Below are 15,549 nucleotides of genomic sequence, written 5' to 3'. Positions count from 1 at the left end.
TTTTAAATTCATATACAGGATTTCCCTTTGGTACAGATCACATAAGTCATAAACTTTTTTCAGACAAAAATATAGTCTCATACTTACCTGTAACATTTGTACATAAGCCTGATGGGGCTCTGTTAATTTCATTCCATTGACGTCTATGTACTTACCTGTAACATTTGTACGTAAGCCTTATGGAGCTCTGTTAATTTCATTCCATTGACGTCTATGTACTCACCTGTAACATTTGTACATAAGCCTGACGGGGCTCTGTTAATTTCATTCCATTGACGTCGATGTACTTGAAACCTGGTAATTCCTCCTGCTCTGTGGCCTGGTGGAGGGCCCTGACCACTTCGTGTACAGTGGCTGTCTTACCCGTCCCAGGAACTCCTGATATGTACATACATCTGTAAAAAAATTCAATTTCATTCACAATTTATTGTAAAAGCAAGAGGTCCACGGGCCTTGATGATCACCTGGTTATCAAGAATTTTTCAGGGTTGTACTCCTCAGGTCCAAGGACTGACCATAAAATTCAGCAAACTGGATTAGCTAATTCAAAGAAGAAGTTGAGGTTTAGCTATTTAAAAGAGGAAGTTGAAAATGTTTTTTAAGAATTAACAAATGACACACAATGCATATGTACACACTACAATAGATCACCAGAATGACCACATAACCTGCAAAAATCCATCAAATAAAAAATCATCAATAAAGGACAACTTACAGGAAATTGTTTTAAAAATCTTACAGTATAAATGTACAAAGGTAAAAACTGCTTAACCAATACACTTTTAAATCTGGCTTTGACAAATAAGGATCACAGGAAATATACAACAAATTTATTTGGTACCAAAATGCATTCACAGACTGCAGCATATTTTAGATACGTGTAGATAAAATATTAAGAACTCTTCCTTCTTTTTTCATTCAAAGAAATATATTTAACATGCACAGAGACACCACAGATACCTAAGTATTTACAAGTTGAAGTTTTAATATTATGTGTACCCACCCTCCAGTTCCATCCAAGATTTTACTCTCCACAAAGTTATAAATATCCTGAAACTCTGTCTCTCGGCATGGAAGAGAATCTGGAACTGCTGATACATGTAATCTAAGAATGAAAACAACAGGTTTAACAAACCTGATCCAAAAGAAAAAAAAAATCTGATATATAGATTTGTTCAGTTTTCATGAATACATAATTAACACTGCTACAAATATTTGCCCATACATCTATACTATTGAAAGTTAAAGATGTATATGTATCTGCAGGTAAACTTTGAAAGTAGATTGTTGAGCTCGCTACACTGTATGCATTCCTAGAAGAATCAGCTACGTACAAGTACATATATTAGTACATACATGTAACTCAGTGATGCATTATTACCTAGATCTAGCTTCTTCTAGAACATTGGAGGGTGAGGTTAACGGCTCACATCTCTCAGGAATCTTTGGGGTGGCACAACTACTGCCTTTCTGTTCAAAATATTTTATGTATTTCTAATAATCAATAACAACTCATTACACATCGGAGGTAAGAGTTATATATCTTGGCATCATTAAAATTGTAAAATATAATTTTACTATTACATAACAGTTTTAAGGATACATTGCTAAATTTGCTGCGTGCTAAAAATTTAAACTGATGGTATACAGTATTACACAGGATTTTTTTTTGTTTACCCTTTGTTTTTTGGCCTTCGGTGTGGTCATCTTAGTTGTTCTGGGAGTTTTCTTTCTCGAGGGTCCACTGAAGTCGGACAGATCACTGTCTGTGTCACTGTCTGAGGGCAGGAAAACCTCGTTTTTTCCTACTGGTGAAAAGTCCACATTCTCATCATAAGTAATAACCCTGAAATAAATTTGGGTGTTCATTAGTTTATGTAACAAAATACTCAGAAAATCTATTTTACTTAAAATTATTAATATATTAGCTTTTTATTGCAAAGCATTTCCTTAAACAGTTTAAATATTTTGATGACTTGTCATCAAATTGTATTGTAAAAATACTGTTGGAAATTTTGAATACAACTACAGTAATTCTAGTTTAGTAAGATCATAAATATATCATATTAAGGGATCCCTGGTGAACTTCTTCACAATTCTTAGTAATATTTTATGATTATAAAAAAAACTCTAATAGCGGATTTTATCTCAAACATAATGAAAATTACATTAAATTTAAAATATTGAACAAACATTTTTATCATTATTATATTATCATTATCACACAGTATTTCATTTTTATTTAAACTTAAATTCATAAGGAAACTTAAGAAATTCAGGGTAAGTTTATAATTAATACCTCCCTGAACACATTCAGTTGGTCATACTTAAAAGAAAATTTGTATATAGCAAATTCCCTTTCTATACTTTAACGAATTTGTAATACAGATATTATGGAAATAGCGAAGTAAATGCACAGGCTCTAGGACTTCAATATAACTGTGTTTTACTATACATGTACAAGAGGCCCATGGGCCACATCGCTCACCTGAGTAACTTTGGCCATGCTGTTCTTTACAAGACTTCCCCCCTTGTAATACCTATTGTGGCCCCGCCCTACCCCCAGGTCATGATTTGAACAATTTAGAATCTATATTACCCCAGGATGCTTCCACATAAGTTTCAGCTTTTCTGGCCCAGTGGTTCTTGAAAAGAAGATTTTTAAAGATTTTTCTTATATATTTCAATGTAAAACTTGGATTCCCTATTGTGGCCCCGCCCTACCCCTGGGGGTCATGATTTGAACAATTTACAATCTACACTACCCCAGGATGCTTCCACATAAGTTTCAGCTTTTCTGGCCCAGTGGTTCTTGAGAAGAAGATTTGTATATATTTTTCTTATATATTTCAATGTAAAACTTGGATTCCCTATTGTGGCCCCGCCCTACCCCCGGGGGTCATGATTTTAACAATTTAGAATCTACACTACCCCAGGATGCTTCCATATAAGTTTCAGCTTTTCTGGCCCAGTGGTTCTTGAGAAGAAGATTTTTTCAAGATTTTTCTTATATATTTCAATGTAAAACTTGGATTCCCTATTGTGGCCCCGCCCTACCCCCAGGGGTCATGATTTTAACAATTTAGAATCTACACTATCCCAGGATGCTTTCACATAAGTTTCAGCTTTTCTGGCCTAGTGGTTCTTGAGAAAAAGATTTTTTAATGACCCCACCCCATTTTTGTCTTTTCTTGATTATCTCCCCTTGTAAGGGGACTTGGCCCTTTATTTTAACAATTTACACTCCCCTTCACCCAAGGATACTTTGTACCAAGTTTGGTTAAAATTGGCCCAGTGGTTCTTGAGAAGAAGTTGAAAATGTGAAAAGTTTACAGACGGACGGACGACGGACAACAGGTGATCAGAAAAGCTCACATGAGCTTTCAGCTCAAGTGACCTAAAAAAGGAACAATGTATATCTCACATTTTTCTGGTGACTATACTTTCTTAAGAGTCTGATATCAAATATGAAAAACTAATTAACAAATAGAAAAATTGTTTAATGGTACAGTTTCAGATGGACATGTTTGACTAAAAAAGATGTGGATGTCCCCAGTGGCCAGGACCACATTTATTTGACCAGTGCCTTTAAAAGTATACGCTACTGATTGACCAGTAAGGTTTTATTGCTAACATTTTTTTTCTTGGGCTAGTAAATTATCGGTGTCAAAGAATCTAGAGATAACCATTATGAAAAAAAATACAGCCATGCCAACAGTATAACATAAGCTCTATCTGAATTCATTAATGTAAGGAAAAAATATTTAATAATATAGATTCTGTAATATAATTAAAGATTTAGATTATTTTATAGAAACACTTTTTACAGTATTCAATCCACTGAAACCTCTTTTACTCCTTACTTGCTTCTTTTTCTCAGATTTCGAGATGCTGGTGTTTCTGGTCGTGAGGAATCAAACTGTTGAGTCAGCTTTTTTCTGGCTGGCCGGTCAGTACTCTCTGGGGTCTTGTTCCTGTGGGACTGGTACATGTTATCAGAGATCCTCTTAATCACAACCTTCTGCACTTTCCTCTGTGCTGCCTTAGTGGCAGACTTAGGCTGAGGTTTACTATCATGTGCTGAGAACGAAACTCTTCGGTTCAGGTGCCGAGGTTCTGTACGGCTCAAATGAGCCAGTTCTGGTTTCTTCTGGGGGGTGAGTATAGATTTTAAGGGCATGGATTTATTGCTGCAAACACTGGAGACTTCAGAGGATGCAGTAGATATTAGAGATATTGCATCACTATCATCATCATCCATTAACATAGAGGCTACATCCTGTGCCTCTATTCGCCGTCCCAAAAACTGACCGGTCGACTTTCTCCTGTCTATATAAACATGCAGAATGTGAAAAGGATATGTATATCTAGGCTCTTCCTTTTAGCACATTTAAAACTCTCCATTTTGGAAGACATGTTTCACATTAAACACAAATTTAATTAGAGCAATGATTTCAATAGTGTCTTACCTGGCAGCTTCTTAACCTTTGGCACCAAAGAAGTAAGGACATCAGCGTCCACCTTTTGGTCATTATTGACTGGAATGACGTTTAACATACTCTTTCTTTCCTGTAGTTGACGTGCTGGAAGCCCTCCAAAAGATCTCCTAGTTTTTGGTCTCACATCTTCATTTTCTTTATACTCCTTTGAGTTCTTCTGTGTAGGTTCCTTTCTCATAACTTTATCTTTGACATCTTCTAGATCTTGAAATTTTGTTCCATCAAATGTCTTGCTGAACACAAAAGTTTTTAACATGTCTTTTGACTGCTTCTCTTCTAAATCACCTTGAAGTACCTTTCAAAGATAATTAGTCCACAGCATGAGCTCACTTCAGTGACAAAATCTACATTATTATATTATAATAAATTGGCCCAGTAGATGTTTGAGTATTTACTTGCAAAAACTAGACAGATATAATCTTCTTTTTAATACAGATTAAATTTTAAATGTTTCAAAAAAACTTACTTTGCACTTGCACAAAACAGTTTCAGGGTCTATTTCTCTTTGAACATTTCTGCTAACATTTAGGAATACTTCATTTGACTGTATTCTCCCATATTTCTTTTTACATCTTTTTAACATGGATTCTGTCAACTCCTCTTGTGTCCAGTACCACTGTACTTCTGCAACATTCTGTTCACCTAAGATAGTACAGTATTAAAAAAGAAAAAAAAATTCATGTTTTGAGAAAGAAAATTTTAATTAGCCAATAACTACAACATAAGTCCATGGAAGATTTTCTTCCATTTACATCAATGTATATTCAACTTATCATTATATATAAAGAAAAAAAAACAAAACAAAAAACAAAAAAACCCTTTAAAATGTCTGTTAATTTATCAATCAACTGTACTTATCATTTCATTTTCAAGTTATACCAATTGCATTTGTAACCATAAATTTAATTGCTATATAGAAATTCTAGCATTTTGTTTGAAATTCATTAATTATATTTTGAGAGATTACCATCAGAATAAAGGTCTTCTAGTTTGGCAACATAAGCTGATTCTAAAGGATCTTCCTGGAAGTCATCATTGCTACTAGCAATCAGTACAAAGTCTCCAATGTTATACTGTCTCTGATTCAGCTGAAATTGTCTGGAAATAAAATGTTCCTCTAAATGGCAATGTATCTCTTTCAAAGATAACACTTTGATCTGAGTCCCTCTGATAATAATTTGACATTTGAGATATAACTTAATTATGGTCACCTAGAGGACAATATGTACCCCCTCCTGTGAAGGAGTGATTTCAATTTTCTGTTTTGCCCAAACATTTTTGTCAAAGACACGCATAAAATTATCTAACCTCGTTACACTTCGATACATAAACTTACATATTTAAAATAAAGTTCAAGATATATCATTGATCAATATATGAGCTCATTGTTCCAACAATGTCTAACACTCAAACAATTTCAATAAAAGATTACCTGTAGTGTTTTTCATGTGGTCTCCTTCTATCCTTCACAATACTACCATTTTCGGTCCATCTGAACTTTTTGTCATTTTTTACTGGAAAATATCGCCGCGAAGTCATTTTTCTCTTGACTTTGCTTCCCGCTGTTTTTCTTTCGGAACTTCCCACGTTTTGCTTTGTATAGACAAATCGATCAATGTTATATTCGTACATATTAAGCAAATTCAATGTAAAATTTGTTTGAAATTATTTTAATGCATGTATAATTCAGTTTTATGAGGATGTTATTAAAGATTTTTATTTACTTAACATTCAGGTTTGAATATGGTCGAATTTTACAGAACATGTAACCCCTCTCCTAATACTAGGAACTCCTCGAAATTTTTCATACTTAACATGAAAGAAAATGGCGAACAGGACTGTGAAAGACGCTCATTCCGTAAAAGGGACAAATCCACAGTATTTGGTCGAAAAAATAATAAGAACTCGCATTTACGAGTGTAGATACTGGAAGGAAGAATGTTTTGCTTTAACAGGTATTGATTTTCTGTCTCGAAATTATTATTTAAGAAAATGGAAAGAGATAATTCGGGACTCACAAAAAAACAAGCATATTTTGAAAGATACCACATACAAATATTCTCTTATCTCCCATACAGAGGAGTTACATTGCTACTTTTTTTCAATATTTCTTTCAATAAAAATCTTATTAGGAAATTAATTATATAAAAATGTAAACTAGACTCTTGAAAATGTTCCCTGAAACTTGATGGTAACAAAATATCATATATTTTTTTTTTAAACTTTTCAAAAAAATATATATATATATTGAACTGTAAAGTTACATTTTCTCATTTTCACCAAATCATGTGGCTTGGTCAAACATAAAGTTGTTAACCTAAACAGATATCATTAGAGAGGGCAGGCACCTATTAATTTTAAGAAAAGATGTTTGAATTTTGGAAGAAAAAATTGTTATATCCTTAAGGTATTTTTTTGTTCATGAAAGACATTATCAAATTTTTTAAGACATTTTCTAATTTTGAAAAAAATTTATTTACAGCGGAATTGCTTGTTGACAAGGCAATGGAATTGAAGTACATAGGAGGGGTATATGGAGGAAATGTCAAACCATCGCCGTTCCTCTGTTTAGTCCTGAAAATGCTGCAAATTCAACCAGAAAAAGACATAGTTGTGGAATTTATTAGGAATGAAAATTTCAAGTAAGACCCAAAATTATCCGTATCTATAAATCACAGAATCCCATAGGATTGGATGTGATGGGGGAGGGCACATTTAGTCGTGATAGTGTTCTAACAAGGCCTTAAAGCTCTCTAACTTTGGGACATGGACTACTTATTCTTCCAGAAGGTTCCAGTCTGTAGCAGTTTTGTTAAAGAAAGGGTTTTTTGTTTTCTATATGTAAATTTCTATTCCTGTGATACAAGAGGTAGACTTTGAGGCAAAATAAGGTTTCTTTACGGTTACCCAACTGACCCTAGGTATGTGTGCCAACCCAAATGCCTTTTTAATGTCTGTAAATGGAGTAAAAACTTTTCTATTTCAACATAATTTTATGAATAAAATAATATATCATTTGACAATAAGGTGTTAAAATACAATGTACTGAGTTATGTTTATTCCAGTGGTATTCTGAATGTTGTAGGTATGTCAGAGCACTTGGAGCATTCTACATGAGACTGACAGGAACAACATTAGATTGTTTCAAATACCTTGAACCTCTCTACTATGATTACAGAAAGCTAAAGATGCAAAACAGAGATGGAGGTATCATATCAAAATACTCAAAAAGCTCAGTGAATCGGATGTCTTGTTAGTCTTTCAGAAGATAGACAGATTTTTTTGCCCATGTAATCTTAGATTTGGAGGCATATGGTTTTTGGTCTGTTCCCTCTGTCCGTTTGTCTGCAAACCATGTATAGTATAATTGAAGACTTTAACATGTCCTTATTAGGTAACATTTCTGAGGAAATGTATCACTACACTTTATATCATATTTCCTATATCAGATTTTGGAGAGTAAAGTTCTACAGTTGTTTAGAAAACCTGCAGTTGAAATAACATTTGTCATTTCAGGATTTTATTTGATCCACATGGATGAGTTTATTGACAATTTATTGAGAGATGAACGTGTTTGTGACATCATTCTTCCCAGAATCCAGGTAAGAAACCAAGTATTTAATGAAGTTATGCATGATTGCTACTCTAAAATAACTTTAACTAGGGCTAATTGTAACGGGAACCATTACAGATGTTCCCCAAACGCTCCCCAACTCCCTTTTGGTGCCTTATTCCCTTTAAACATCATTAAATAAGGCAAACTCTATGCATTTTAGAATTTAACAACATTTTCCCCGAAGTTAACCAAGTATATTGGAAATTTTAGCATTACACGCGCGCGCACGTAAATGCATACGCATGATGACCATATCATCTTGTCTACAATATAAATATATTTTAATATACCGAGTATTAAAGCATTTAATCAAAAAGTAGAAAAAATATGGCTAAATCAAGTATATTGGTCATTTGAGCATTTGCACGCGCGCACATGTGCATGCATGTGCGTAATGACCATATCATTTTGACAACACTATTAATATATTTTAATATACTAAATATCAAAGCATTTAATCAAAAAGTATTAAAAAAATTCGGTAAATCAAGTGTATTTGTAATTTTCGCACTGCACACGCGTGCATATGCATGCATGTGCATGATGACCATACCATCCTGTAGGAATCCATAATGTCCATGTCTGTTCTAAATTTCAGCCTGTTTTGTTGAAAACCAGGAGAGTTATAGATATTTAAAGTTTAAGCCAATCAGATTGCAGCGCACGTGCATGCGCGTGTTTTCATGATAATTCTTCTATATCATATTGTAGAACATCCTAATGTGTGACTATGTTTAAAATTTCAAATCATTTTATCAAAAAACAAGAAAGATATTAAGATTTTTGTTTCAACCAATCAGAGCGAAGCGCACGTGCATACGCGTGAGTTCGTGCTAATTTGACAATGTCATCATGTCTACACTACTAATATATCCTTATGTTATGAGTTTCAAAGCATTTCATCAAAAAAGATAAAAGTTACGGCTATATTAATTACATTAGTCATTTCACTCATTGCACGTGCCCGCACGTGCATGCGTGTGCGCGCAAAATGACCTTCGTTCCGCACATCTACACAACATACCTATTAACCCTAAAAAGGTTTCAACTCAATTGGATGAGCAGTTTCCTAGAACACTCGCGGACAAAAAAGTACCGGAGAAGAAATAAGAAAAAGAAAGAATAATAATAATAGTAAGAAACAGAGTAAAAACAATATGTTCCCAAACTTCGTTTGGGGAACATAACTAATGGATTTATTCGACATCTTTATTATGTCAGACATTTTTTGTTCACTTTCTTATTTTTCAAATTTTTTTTGTTCACTTTCTTATTTTTCAATTTTTTTTTCTATAATTTCACATGTCCTCAAACTCAAATCATGTTAATCTGTCATATTAGACAACAGGAGTAGATCAGCATGCATGTTTAGGTCAGAGGCTAAAGTGCTAGTATGTACCCTGCTTATATTTCTTTGAAAGTCCTAGGAATGCAATTGCTTTAACCATAAGAAAATTTATGTATGATCCTTATGATGCTTTAAGATATGATTTAGTAAATGCAGATTCAATTGTAGTTAAACTGATTTTTTTATACATGCACATTTTATATAGAATTTCCTAATTTTGAACTTTTTAGATAAATAGCTACATGTGTAGTTTTGTTTAATTGTACCCCCGCTTGAAAAGTAGGGGGTATATAGTGATGGGTGTGTTCGTTCGTCCATTACGCTTTGGGGTACACATCTCTTATCAGCAACTCCTTTTATACCACTCAAAAAAATTTTCCACAGAATCTTTATTACATAGTGCCATTGGTCGCCCGTGTGGCGCAGTGGTTAGAGCTTTCGCTCTAGAGTCTCAGAAGAAGGAGTTGATCCTTACGTCGCGGGTTCAAATCCCACTGCGGGATGTAAAGACCAGTCCTTCGGATGAGACTGTATAAAACGAGGTCCCCTGTCGCAGTAGGTGCTGGCACAAAAAAGATCCCTCACTGCTCAATTGCCTTGAGTGCCGAGTATAGGTAAAAATTTTTAGCCCTCCACTGGCGTCTCCATATGAGTGAAAAATTCTCAAGAGGGATGTTGAACAACAAACATAGTGCCATTGTGCACCTCCTATTTTTACTTTTTGATTTGGACACATATTTTTTTGTTTCCAACAGCAAAACATAGACACTGCCATTCTTTCTATTATATTGAGGGGTACCCATCTCTTATCCACAACTCCTCTTGTACCACTCAATAAAATTTTATACTTTCACAGAATCTTTGTTACATAGTGCCATTATGCACCTCCTATTTCACTTTTTGATCGGACCCATATTTCGGGTCTCCCATAGCAAAACAAGGACCATTATAAACATATGGGAGGCGGGGGATATCGTTTCGTGAGCTCAGTGCTCACAGTACCTCTTGTTTTTTAATCTCATTCTGAATGTATCTCTTAAAATAGAAAAAGCAATAAAAAATACCCTACCGGTACACACATAACAGATACTGTTCATACAAGTGATTGCTGAGGTATATTTGTTACAGAAGCGCCACATTTTGGAGGAGAACAATGAGCTGGAGAGCCGGGTCAGTGCCCTTGATGAGGATCTAGAGGACATGGACACGGACGAAGAAGAGGCCATGGTATAATAATCACATTACAGTCTTTTTAAATGTGTGCACATTACGTAGGATACTCACTCTGTTTTTCCAGATACAAGTTACTATTCAACCTTAAACCTTACCCACTGTAACTGATTTACTAAACAGAATGTTCTGCAGTAAATAAGTTAGTTTTTTAAAGTATATTTTTGCTACAGGACCACAGAAAGAATACTGAAAGTTTGTTAAAATTGTTTATCCCATCATAGATACAAAACCATTAACAGCAAAACATTTCACAACATCTTTGAAATAAAATTATTAAGTAATAAGTGGATTCCTTGATTAAGACTTAGTTGATTACGTAGTGTTTTTTATGACCCAGGAAAGAAGTCCCTCTCCTGTTGACAGAAGACATGGAGATCGAGGGTCACCACCTAGGCACCGCCGCTCACCCTCACCCAGAAACAGGTATTTTCTAATACTGCTATTTACAGGAAAAATTGTTGGCACAAGTTGTTTGTTGTTCCTTATCTAAACTTTGAATTTTAATCATCCATTTATAGGGATAGGGACAGGAGGAAAAGGTCAAGGTCAAGAGATCGAGAAAAGAGGAAGAGGTCACCCACAGGTAAGATTTACTTCTATTCCCTTTGTGGCAGGAGCACTTTACTGGTACATGTACATTGCAAGAAATTTTGACTCATTACCACTACCGGTACTTTTCTGTTAGATTTCAGGTGTACATTACTGCTACATTAGATTAGTAATTTAGTATAGAATCAGTACTAGTTGAACGTCATGGCTTACCTTGAGCAGTTCGTTACAAATCTCAGCAATGCAGGTTTAATCATTGATGGTTAAATATTTTGTATGAATATGACTTTAAAAAAATTCTAAACTGTAGATACATGTATGTAGAAAAAAAGTAATGTATACATATAAATGCAACAGTAACATTTACTTTTTTGTAGCGGTAATTAGTTTATAGTGGAAATGACGATTATGAAAATGTAGCAGTAATGTAATGCACCCCCTTTTTCTGCATTTCACATACTTGTATAATATTAAAGATAGTTTTCAGTATTTTACTTACTTTTTTTTGCCATTTCAGATAAAAGACACAGAGATGAAGAGTAAGTGGTTTTGTTCAGTTAATCACAATGAAAATTTAAATAGTGCCCTGCAAGGACACAATTTTTTTTTCTTAATATTCTTTTATGCTGTTCAAATTTGATAAAGTGTATGGCATGATGTTATAACATGAAGGCATATTTTAGTAGTTTTCCAAATTTTATTCTGTACGTCATATGGATGGGATGATTGGGTAAACACCTTTGTTAGAGGCAAAGACATATGCATGTAACTTCTTGGGAAAAAAATCTTATTAAATACAAACTCAGTAGAAAAAGATAACTCTAACAAATCCATATTAAAGGAGTGATCATCTCTAGACCCTAATCTTTATTAGTCAAGATTAATTAAAGATTAATGAACACCCCTGCCAGCAAGTGAAGTCTGTTGAACAGAATATGCCTGTGTGATGTTTTCATTCAGGCCTAGATAAATAAATGTGTTTCCTATTCCAGAGTGGAAAAAAATAGGGTAGGTACATGTAGGTAGGAAAAACATCCTTTTTTTTATACATTTCATTGCAGCCCGGAGGACCGGGCTGCTCTATACATATAAGTTTAAGTGTTGGTATATGAGGATTGAGGTGGGAGAAGTTATTCAGAATTAAAGGTTTTCTAAACATTAAAAAGATTGTTAATCAGAATGTTCTTTCCCTTTATAAATTACGAGATACACAATAATTTTACTTCCATAAAGTGAATCTGTAAAAATGTATATGTTTTTCATATTTAATATATAAAGTTGCTTATCATTTACTATCGAAAAAACGACAGGTCCCTTTTTTTAGAACATCGAATTTTACTTATCGCATAAAAACGTAAAAACGTACTTTACACAGTTCGTGTTTTATAATCTTAAAGTGAAAGACATTTTTGAAAATAGGTGATGCATGTGTCTGGTTTCAAATTATATTTTATGCAGCCAACATTTACTTGAGGAATTGATAAAGTTTAAAAGGGTATCGTTTTTGTTCGATTTTCATCCGACTATAAGTTTTCAAAATAGTCTCTACTATCGTCTCCATCATTTAGACGCATGCCTTTTTCACACATATCGAAGCGGTTTGATGATCAAGACTCATTTCCATTGTTTACTTTATTTATTTCCCGGGCGACAATTGATGGTTACATCAATGTTTTCTTGTTGTTTAACTGTGAAGATAAACAATATTTTATATGAGAAACAATGTTCACTTCTTTTCCCCAAACGAACAGCTTATGGGGCCTCTTTCCCGGGGAAGTTGCTGATGATTATAGGATATGTTTTTCAAAACACAGAAAAAGACCCGAGATAAGAATTTCTAATTACATGTATAATAATAATAAAGAAGTATACGTCAGAAAAATTTTCCAGGTGGGCTCATATGATCAAGAGTCGGTTGGGGAACCGGAAACACACAATTTATTAGGGCCCCGCAAGGATTTGCGGGTGCCCTATAGTAATTACTCTGTCTGTCTGTCCAGCTGTCTAGCTGTCTGTCTGTCATTCTTCCGTCCACAAATTTTCTGTTTTTTTCTAATAACTTTTTTTGTAGTTGACCAATTAAGTTCAAATTTGGTATGTTGGTTGAAGAGGCAGTAAGACATATTTTGATGCTAAGTTTGGTTCTCTATGTCATCCAGTTTGGAGCTGGGGTGGTGGGGTAGATTCCTTAACTTTACATTAGAATGAATGCCAGAGCAAAGAGAGATAACTGCTGAGAATATTCCTATTGTAAACTGTGAAAGCTGCAACTAGTCCCATGGGATTAATTAACTTTCCTCTTGAAGAAAATCCAAAGCATTATCTGTTTCTGTCAAATTGAGATTAATTAACACCTCTGTCTGCAAATGAAGTTTGTTTTGAAGTTAAGGTCAATTCTGAAAGATGTTTACATGTTCTGAAATGTGGATTTAAATAATATTCATACTTTATTTTGGTAAAATACACAATGAGTTATGATTTCATTGAACTAAAAACAAGATCTACATAAAGATATGGGGTTTTTTTTTTTTTAATTTGTTTTTATTTATTTATTTATTACATTTTTTTTTTTTTTTGCTGCTGTATGTAAATTCAAGAATACTATGAATTTTATCACATAGTCTGATAATAAACTCATTCTATCATTACTGAAAAAGTTCTTATAGTAAACTTGGAAGAAAAGGATGAGAGAGCAGTACAATTAACCCCCTGGGATTAATTATCATGTTTGGGGCAGAAAATTTTCCAGGCTTATTTTTATTTGTCACTTTAAGATAAATTAACCTTTGTCTGCAACTGATGTTTGTTTTGAAGTTAAGGTCAAGCCTTGGTGATATTTGCATTCACTGAAGGCTGGCATTTTAAAAAACACATGCTTTATTCTTGTTTAAATATACATTTAATTGAGTTATTATAGATACATGTTACGTTATGTATGATGTTTTTTACTGCCTTAATATGTTAATACAGGGATACTCCTTACAGGTTGTTGGATATTTAGGAATTATCTTGAAATTTTATAAATACAGTTGTTATTGCATATTCTTCTTCATATTTCTTTTAATTTTTGTAATCAAAATTCTCATTCTGTAAGCTGCACCCTTATATTTCTCACCCCTCGGCGGGGCCCTTGCTGACTGGTCAGTTTTCTAGTTTATCTAGGCCTCACTGAATGCTGGTCTTCATATAATGCATGCATCAGTTATTGTATGCTCTATAATACTGTGATAGTTTGGGCCATGGATATCGGCCTGAATAGTGGTTAGAGCTGATTGAGCTACATGGTATCACAAATCACATCCTTACCCCTATGGCCAATCCAACTTTTAATTACCTGTATATTTCTGTCAGCAGGGCCCATGCTGACTAGTCAGTTTTCTACTTTTACCACAAATTTTTTAAAGTCCTGAAAGAAGCTATATTCTAAAATATCTATCTTTCATTATGTAATGTTTTTCAGTCGCAAGAAAAGCAAGAAGCATCGTCACGAGCACAAGAGCCGAGACAAAGATCGGGACCGAGAGAAACGTCACCATCGCAGTAGTCGTCATCACAAGGATGACAAGGACAGGGATAGAGAGAAAGATAAGGGTGGGTCCAGGTCTGAATCAAAGGCGGAACTTAGTGTAGCAGAGACCAATGAACTCAGAGCATCCCTGGGACTACCACCCCTGAAATAACATGGAGTTTGTTGCTTTATTGTCATCTTATGTGAATTCCGAGTACCATGTTTTGTGGAACAAAACTTTAAAAGAAAGCAAATCAACTTTTCAATGACATGGAACAATTTAATTTTTAACTACATGTATGAAATATTAAACTTCAAAGTTTTTTTTTTAATTGAAATAAAACAAACATCAAAATAATGAGAAACAATGTTTATCTTGCTTAATTCATTAATATCAGTAACAAAAATGAAATGATTGCAAGATGTAGCGTTGTTAGATGCTCTTCAAATATCAACAACCATATCATAACAACTGATCACAAAAATACCAAACCTTTTGGCCGAGTGTGTCAATACAGGTGCTCTACATTGGCACAATTACACTTGTACATTTTAAATTACATGAGGGTGAATGCCAATAATTATATATTATGGTAGCAAGACCAAGAATGCTACTATAACTACACCAATATGTTAATTTAACAAAAGTTAAATTTTGTGTCCAAGGAAAAATGTTTTTTAAACACATCAAACTTCTCCTTGTCAGTTCTGATATAAAAATGATAAATAAATTCTTTGTAAGGGGCTCCAATGGTTCACAATATTTTGAGCTCATCTTAAAATTGTTCCATTGACA

General features: G+C 33.9%; 2 protein-coding genes across 2 annotated transcripts in view; one reads left to right on the top strand and one right to left on the bottom strand.

The window, feature by feature from the left end:
- The window catches only part of LOC133184533 (uncharacterized), a 37,552-nt gene that overhangs the window by 4,928 nt on the left and 17,075 nt on the right, over positions 1-15,549 (bottom strand). The window contains exons 33-41 of the mRNA XM_061319622.1: positions 5,932-6,092; positions 5,467-5,597; positions 4,966-5,141; positions 4,470-4,794; positions 3,864-4,329; positions 1,678-1,846; positions 1,382-1,470; positions 1,004-1,105; positions 224-395 (exon numbers count right to left, since the gene is read on the bottom strand). Coding sequence (XP_061175606.1) covers positions 224-395; positions 1,004-1,105; positions 1,382-1,470; positions 1,678-1,846; positions 3,864-4,329; positions 4,470-4,794; positions 4,966-5,141; positions 5,467-5,597; positions 5,932-6,092 — 1,791 coding nt within the window. The remainder of the gene's footprint in view (positions 1-223; positions 396-1,003; positions 1,106-1,381; positions 1,471-1,677; positions 1,847-3,863; positions 4,330-4,469; positions 4,795-4,965; positions 5,142-5,466; positions 5,598-5,931; positions 6,093-15,549) is intronic.
- On the top strand, positions 6,318-15,101 carry LOC133184329 (pre-mRNA-splicing factor 38A-like). The gene is made up of 9 exons (XM_061319358.1): positions 6,318-6,454; positions 6,982-7,141; positions 7,585-7,706; positions 8,016-8,101; positions 10,592-10,690; positions 11,034-11,119; positions 11,215-11,279; positions 11,763-11,784; positions 14,706-15,101. The coding sequence occupies exons 1-9, from the start codon at positions 6,325-6,327 to the stop codon at positions 14,923-14,925; spliced, it is 990 nt and encodes a 329-aa protein (XP_061175342.1). The 5' UTR covers positions 6,318-6,324; the 3' UTR covers positions 14,926-15,101.

This window comes from Saccostrea echinata, unplaced genomic scaffold (assembly GCF_033153115.1).
Source record: "Saccostrea echinata isolate AGI-Se365-2 ecotype Australia unplaced genomic scaffold, CSIRO_AGI_Sech_v1 ptg000010l, whole genome shotgun sequence".
Lineage (NCBI taxonomy): Eukaryota > Metazoa > Mollusca > Bivalvia > Ostreida > Ostreidae > Saccostrea > Saccostrea echinata.
This window is presented reverse-complemented; position numbering and strand designations above follow the sequence as displayed.